The sequence below is a fragment of the Pholis gunnellus genome, assembly GCF_910591455.1.
Source record: "Pholis gunnellus genome assembly, chromosome: 2".
NCBI classification, from domain to species: Eukaryota; Metazoa; Chordata; class Actinopteri; order Perciformes; family Pholidae; genus Pholis; species Pholis gunnellus.
In genome coordinates this window covers 20,503,284-20,511,370 of record NC_136536.1, presented here as the reverse complement: position 1 = coordinate 20,511,370, position 8,087 = coordinate 20,503,284, and the positions used below count along the sequence as shown (strand labels likewise).

General features: G+C 48.5%; 1 protein-coding gene across 1 annotated transcript in view; it reads right to left on the bottom strand.

Annotated features, from left to right (window-relative positions):
* agrn (agrin) overlaps nucleotides 1-7,681 on the bottom strand; it is a gene marked incomplete at its 5' end in the record, with an annotated part of 139,563 nt that extends 131,882 nt beyond the window's left edge. Inside the window, 2 exons of the mRNA XM_079176891.1 lie at nucleotides 3,809-3,847; nucleotides 7,516-7,681. Coding sequence (XP_079033017.1) covers nucleotides 3,809-3,847; nucleotides 7,516-7,681 — 205 coding nt within the window. The remainder of the gene's footprint in view (nucleotides 1-3,808; nucleotides 3,848-7,515) is intronic.
* Between the last annotated feature and the right edge of the window lie 406 nt (nucleotides 7,682-8,087).

The following is an 8,087-nucleotide window of genomic DNA, read 5'->3' as shown; positions in this document are numbered from 1 at the left end:
TGTCAACAATTACTCCGTGTCCTAGGGAATGAGAAGCAAATAGCGCTGCACTTTACAGCACCGGCCCACAAGGTCCCTCCTTTCTGGCTAATATTTCTTGTTTTTCTCTCTCTTTGGACTGCTGCTTCCAACCCGTCTTGGCAGATAAATACCGGGTAAACTGTGGTAAAGTGAGGGGAGTCCTGAGTGGGAACGCTGTCAAAAGACGGATGTTTAGACGTTGGGGGGTTTGACTCCTTTGCCTTTCACACTATAGTTACCGAGCCCTTCAGGCGCTCACGTATATCTGCTGAGTCCACAGACACGAGACAGGCGGCCTCGACCGAGGTGCAGAGTTCAGCTGCGCAATTTGAAGGCTCTGTGTACTTTAAAAAGGGCAACAAACTTTTCGCTTGATAAAGTCAAGGCCCCCCCCCCCCCGCCCCTCTCCGCCCCGGTGGGCTAACAAGCCGCTTCGTGTTAAAAGCCGGACATGACAACCCTTCTGTGAAATCGCAATGCCGGAGAGGCAACGTTACAGTGAACCTTTTGATATCTCGACGCGAGACATTCTCAGCCCGGTGGCCCCGCCCTCGCCTGAAAAGATGAGGTAGATATTTTGCCTCTGTTGTGCGAAATCTATGATGTGAAATGATTTAATTAAGATAGGCCGAGGAGCCATAATTAATTCTGCCTCTCTCCGAGTTAGGCTTACTGTCAAGAACACAGGAAAAGGCTCCCGCAGAATAAATTACAGGAGGGTTGTCTGTGTGTGTGTGTGTGTGTGTTTCTTTTTTACCTCCCATATCTGAGGGGGTAATGGGTTTGCAGTGCTTAGTTACTGTATTCTCCCAGAGCTGACAAAAGGTTTTGCCAATTCTTTAGGAAGAGGTAGTGTTCTCAAAGTGTAAGTGAGACCGTTGGCACTTTTTGTGTGTTTTTTTGTTTTGTGCGTCCCACCGTCTTGGATCAAATCACACACGAGTCCAGGAGTTTATTTTGGCTGTCAGTAAGGAGCATCCTCTGGGGAACACTGTCAGTGACAACAAGCGAAATTGAAGGTTTCGCGGCTCCTGCCAGGCAGGCGGTGCTGGAGACGGCTACAGTCACGGAGGACCCCCCCCCCCCCCGAACTGTCAGAGGCTCTGTTTCTTATTACGCTTCCTTTGTTTCTTTTGAGTCTCTGGCCTGTTTTGGATCTCCGCTCGGGGCCACTGTTTAGTCACCTGAGGTTGCAATAGGACGAAATGAAAGACAGCTCCAGCGAGCCGTCTCCTCGAGGCTGGATTCAAGAAAGTCATCTATTTGTCCTTGTTTAATCACACCTGGATCCGGCATAAATCACATAGTTTAGTAATAATCTTACTTTAAAACTACCACAGATTGTATCTGATGCTGAAGCCTCCTCTCTATGCCGTTAACTAGTGCACAAACTCCTTTGGATGTGGACAACTCGGGGGGGCCGAGAGCCTCGTGCATCAAGCGTTTCTCGCTGTCGACCCCCTTTTTTCAAGGGTTCGATACTAAATCCCTCAAGCTACAGAATTCTCTGAGCTTGCTTTGGCCAAACACGCGACGACTGTCTTATTATCAGGAGACGACAGGCGATAATGAGTGTGGCCTGAGCCGAGCAACTGCAGCTTTGAGCTTTCAAAGAGAGGGCCTAATTAAAGGCTGCTTAGTGACTTTTGTCACTGCTTTTGACTGGTGATTGTAGGCCATTCATCGGGGAGTATTCGTCAGCTATTTGCGGGTGGCGCACGCCGTGAATTCCATCTAACAGCTTTGCATGTGTTGTGCCCCCCCCCCCCTTCCCCCCAGCGAGTTCCGAGACTTCCATCACAGTAATTTGCAGAACAAATTTCTTTACTTTCGGCAGCATCTCCTCGCGCTAATAAGGACGTCTCATCAACGGCAGCTCAGAGACAAATTAGGCTGTTTAAAAGTGCCGACTCGCGGCATCTCGTCTATGATTTCCTGTAATGAAGAGCTGGGAGAGGGGGGGGGGGGCGTCCTTGGCACCGAGGGCACGTTCAGTAGAACAAGGCCTGTGCTCTTTGGAGCACATTTGACTAATTGTAGATTTATATTAGCCCTCTGCCGGTCTAGAGCATCTTCCAAATCGCCCATCCACCACCACTAAAACCAGGCGTCTCCAAAAAGTGGCCTACTGTCTTATTTGGGCCAACGCTAATTGTCTCACTAATCTCTCCAGCGTTAAATGACCCGGAGAAACTGCGTCCCACGGGGCAGGCTTACCCCCGCTGATTGGAGACTTTGCCTTTTGTTTTGCTTGGCATATTAAAACAGCATAGGCCGCTGATGTAAAGCCTGCAGAACTATTGGAAATGTAATTAAGGGCTAGCAGCAGCTTTTAAATGGTTGACTAGAGCGGAAACAAACTGCCCCTCAGACGGCAAAAAACTTGAATACGTGGGAAATGAGTGGCTTAATCGATAAGCGGGGCGTTATTTCCTTTGTGTGTGTGTGTGTGTGTGGGGGGTTCAATGGGAGACAGAAATGGGCTGCACACTGTTTCTCATTTTCCCAGTGGAGAGGCAAATGTTATGGCAATATTGGCTTCAAAAACAGACCCCTCCGTGAGACATAATCATTTGTCAAGTCATTTTCATTTGGCATTGAAACAAAAACAAATAGCTGATGGAAACTGAGTTTTGTGAGACGAGGCACAAAACAGAAGACAGAAATAGATATTCTCTTACACTCCTCAGGTGTTCGAGCACAATTATTTGCCACGGCCATTTCACATCGACAGCAAACAGGCTTTTGTCCGGACAAACCATCACATTCATCACACAACCACCTCTAATTTGACACTTTTTTTTTTTTTTAAAGCATGACCCGCGAACCGCTTTGTCCAAACAAGCTGGTCTATGGGGCGAGTGAATCGAGCAATTACCAGAAACAGATTCCAAAAGCCCCCACTGTGGCCTTTTGTCCCTGACATCAGCTGGCCGGCTGCGATCATCAGAAACATTTCTTTTGTTTCCTCGCGTTTTCTCCCCACGAACCTCGGGCTTTGTAGCTTACACACAGGCGGGATGACACCTTCAGATCTAGTGGGAAACCGTCCCTGGCTTGCCTGTCATGTGCAGTAAAAAGAGAAATACAACAACAAAAAAGTCCATCCAACACTCACTCACTGCGCTGCCTCTGATAAATATTCATGATAGCAGCTTGAAAAACAGCTGTTTTCCTCCAATTAAAGCCTGCCAAAAGCCACTGTTTTGGAAATAAATAGTTTTTTCGTTTGTGTTTTTTTTTTTAATTAAAAGCTCATGTTACTGGGCCAAAAAAAGAACTGAAACACTGCGGCACCTATTGCGAAGATTTATATGTGTGGGTTGGAACGAGGTGATGGTGCTGCTCTGCGCTCCTGAACCAGCAGACCCCCAGCAGACTCAGGCCATGTAAACTACCCGGGGGAAAGGGAGGGGAGGGGCGGGGGGGGTTTATCCCATTAGACTCCATCAGAAGGATGTGAATGCTGCTGTGGTAACAGGTAGTGAACATCAGCCCAACTAGCCGTGCGGGGCGAGATCAAATCAAGTCATCAAAAGATCCCCCTCACATCAAAGCCCCGAGCAGACCTGGCCGCGTGCCTGCCATACCAACTGTGCAGAGACAAAAAAAAAAAAGAAAAGCGGAGCAGACCAAATCTGGCACCGCGCAGACAGACGTCTGGCCGCTTCAAAAAGGCAGAGAATGCGCTGTCCGAGGTCATTATTCACAGGTACAGCTCCATGACACCAGCAGCGGTCAACGGAGGCGAAGAGCAGAGAGAAAGAAAAACCCACAGAGGACTTACCATCAGGAGGCTGGGCCGGTGTGAAGTGAGGAGGTTTGTCTGAAAGAGATAAAAGAGAAAAGGTTTTTAGTTTTGGGGGGAGACTTCCCAGGGGGTGCGGGCAAAGTAATTGAGTTGCCACACAAAAAGACACACATTGTGTCCACAGGCTCGGCTTTTCTCCTATCTAACACATTCTAATGCAGTGACCGGGGGCCGCCGCAGGACCCCAGCTGGGCTAATCGACAGGACGACATTTCAGTGACAGTGGTATCGCGATTGTTTTGTCATTCGTTGTTCTCATGGTCGTCTCATCCCAAACCACACCGCGTGACTTTTGATATCATAAGAGCACATGAGAATCGAAAACACTCGGGGGGGAATGGGATGTGTTTGTGTGTGTGTGAGCGTGTGATAAGATTCGAGTGAGTGAGTGTGAGATAAGATTTTTTTTCAAATTCCACAGTGGTGAAGACACACAGAACATCAGTGAAAACCCACTCACTTCCCACCCCCGCCTCCCCAAGCAGCCACATGCAGAATAAATCAGTCCCGTCCCCCGTCCCCCCCTAATATATCAAATGACATCATGCTACTCTCCTGGTCAACACCCAGACGATGACATAAGGATTGTCGGTTCGTGGGAGCCATAAAACGAGACGTGTCAGGTGACTGAGTATTGGGTAACACACCAGGGGGAAGATCTCAGGAAACATGAGTCCTTCGCAGTTTTGACACTTTTACGCTTGAAAACGAGGTGCATCTCGACCAGCCAATGCAAATGCATCAATGCCAGTATATGTAGTGGAGGTGCATGCAGAACAAGCAGTTTGCTTTGACATTGTTTGGCAGGAAAATGGGGGATAAAGTTAGTGACAAATCACAAACCAAGCACAGCTAACATGTATTTTTAGCATTGATTGATCTCATGATCGTACTGTTGATTGTTTAGGCTACAAAACGCCGGAAAAGTATGAAGAAGCAATTTCCCAGAGCCTCAGCGGGTGTCTTCAGATTGCTTATATATTGTGCGACAAGCAAACCAAAACATATTCTCTTCCAAATACAAAGAAAGAGAAAAGAGACAAACAGCACATCCTCACATTTGACAGGATGGAACCGGACCGTGTTTGGCGTCTTTGCTTGACAAGCGATTGGTCGCCTTTTCAAGTTGTGGATTATTACAGTATTTTGTTGTCATTTTAAGTGGGATATCTAAAAAAAGAAGAAAAAAAAGAAAGAAAATCCCATTATACCTATTTCTCACACAAAATAAAAATCAGCTGATCTCCAGATATGACTTTGGTGACATCATTTACCAGGCAGCTCCACCTAAATGGAAAGCCTCTTCAAAAAGGCCATCACGATGCACTGGGGCACTGGTGTACCGAGCGCAACAAAAAAACAAACCGCCATCTGCACTCTGGCAGCCACCTCGGTGCCGTCTGACTCACTGAGCAGAGATCCGGTGAGTTGTCAGAGCTGCCTGCTACCGAGCGCGCGCCAACCGACACGAGCGCATTCAGAGAGGACTCCGACGTCTCTGCACTGCGAGGGATAACGAGGAAGATGAAACAAATCACATCAATTAGCCCGCTAACACATTTTAATTTATTTTTTGTCTGTCAACCACCGTGGCGAAGCCTTCCCGCGATACCCGTCGCAGCCGAGTTTTTTAAATTTAGGCTAACTTAAAATTGCTTGTCAACAGCCGGGGCTTCAGGGAGGGTAGAAGGGGGAGAGAAACGGCGTGTGTGTGTGTGAGAGAGAGAGAGTGAGAGAGAGAGAGAGAGAGAGAGAGAGAGAGAGAGGGGGGGGGGGGGGGGGGACAGGCGAGGCGAGACTGTTGCTCGAGGTGAATAATGAAGTGTCGGCTGAAGCTGTTTCCCAGTCAGTCATGACGGTAACTGATTTCCATCTGGGGTGGGGTGGGAGGGGAGGGGAGTGTGTGTGTGTGTGTGTGTGTGTGTGTGTGTGTGTGTGTGTGTGTGTGTGTGTGTGGTGGGGGGGGGGATTCAAGAAAACATATAAAACTAGTGAAACAGAAATTGTGGGAAATATAGAAGTTCTGCTGAGAAAGCACAACACAAAAGCAGACATCCACGCACAGACTGCACTTCCTGTCTCGCATTGTGATGAATATGCCTGAACACGCGCAAACACCTGCAGACACGTTGTAGCACCGGGCAAATCAAATAAACTCCTGACACAGAGAGAGAGAGAGGGAGCCAGGCCACGCTAAACGATTTCGTCACATTTCCATAAAGAAAGGACAAGATAAGGTCTTTCCACGAACATATCAGCCTTTCTCCATCTCCCTTTGCACCTGGCAGAGCCCGCGTGAGTTGCCCGTGCCCGCCTGAATGTCAGCGCGGGGCCATCACTCATCCTATATCTTCAGCCAATCAATATGTGTCTGACGGTGACATTTAGCCATATGTGCGGGAGTCCATCACTGAATGCGTGTCATCTTCCCCCTATTGGTGTGGTTGACGTACAGTCACACAGGTTGATTACTGTGTATGTGTGGACATGCCTCAACCCATATGGTGACAATAGATATAGACACACACACACACACACACACACACACACACACACACACACACACACACACACACACACACACACACACACACACACGTCAGCACTACCAGCATCCTATCCAGCTGTCCTTGTGGCTCCAGCAGCATAAGAGAGCCCCCTTTTCATTTCATCAGCTCCTCCAGCGAACGTTTCTGAGAGGCAGAGATCGGCCCGCTTTAACTGGGTTTGCATTTAATCTAATAGAATCCGTCTGGCTGGAATGGATTCGATAACACGGCAGCGAGGTTACAAAATGAACCATCCTGGTCACCCGCATCGGCCGATTAGAATGAGAAGGAAAGAGCGACAAAGATGATAGAAAGACACTGGAAATGAAGTGGACGGATGCAAAGAGGTGCATCTAAGGCGACGGGGACTTTGCCTCGTGCGGGGGCTGAAAAGTCAACAGCCTGGGAACAGACTAACAGAAAGTCAGGGCTGACAGGGAACAGCAGCCCCGTTAACGAACCTCTCCCCTCTTCAACCTCCAAACCTGAAAATAAGTATGTCTTTTTACCTTATTTCCTCATGATCATGGGGCACACTTCTTGCATAGCTGATAGCCTACTTTGGAAGGTGGAAAGGACTTTTGCCTTTCACAGAGTCTAAACAAGGCAGGCAGGGCACTCAGAAATAGATTTGCGAGAGTCTGTGAGAGAGTTAGGAGAATGAATAAGTTCCCCCAGTGTCGACACATTTCAAATGATACCCAGCGAAGAAAACACTAAAGCAATTCTCTTTGACCAAAGAATCTACTGTGGCCATCATCAAAGTAACTCAGCCTCACAAACATTACAAACATGATGCTCTCAATGAGCTGCAAGTATAAAGCAGTAACTGAGGCTTTCTAGGCCAAAGGACATGTTTGCATCCTACAAAGGCATTTAGTCTGCCATTTAGTTCTTCCTCACGCAGTTCAAAGTAAATGCCAAGTCTTTAGACGGGAGATATGAAGCATGTTCGCACACAGAATCAAGGAATAGTGGGGGCTGTTACTTTAAACGCAAAATGATTCACTTCCACCTAAAGTCTGTCTAGAAAGGCTACGCCAACACTTTGATTTAGGGTAAGTATTCTTTTGCCCATTTGTTTTTCGGTGTTATGAGAGTGAAACTGTGGTGTTTGTGGTTGTACCAACGTACAGTTGTTGAGGAACAGGAGCACCGCGAAGCCCAGTGTGGACGTGGCCAGCAGGATCAGACAGATGTTGCAGGGGATCATGAAGTAGCGCACCACCAGGGACACCTTGTGCTGGTACCTGCGCTCCTGCTCCTGCGGCGGCGGCGAGGGATAGTGGCACCCGCTCATGCTCCACTCCAGCGACCCCCTCCCCTCCAGGGTGGAGGAGAGGACGGGACGCAGAGGGCGACGAGGGGTGCCCAGAGACCCGTTGGAAAAAATGATGGCGGCGGGGTGAGGGCCGATGGGTGAAGGTGAAGATCAAATAAGAGTAAAAATGGACGCGTAATGGCCGGTGTTTCAGCTGCGGTTCCAGCCGTGCACCGTGGCGAGGACGCGGTGACTGTTTCCGTCAGAGAATCGCAGCAGCAAGCTTTCAGCGGTTTCCAGGCAACACATTTTTAGAGATAATAACATCCATTTGGCGAAAGAGGACAGACAAGGAGGGACAAGGATGTTGGACTCCTATAGCCCCCCACCTGTCCACACGACCTCCATTCTGCTGTTCCAAGACAAACTAATGGGCTTCCAATCT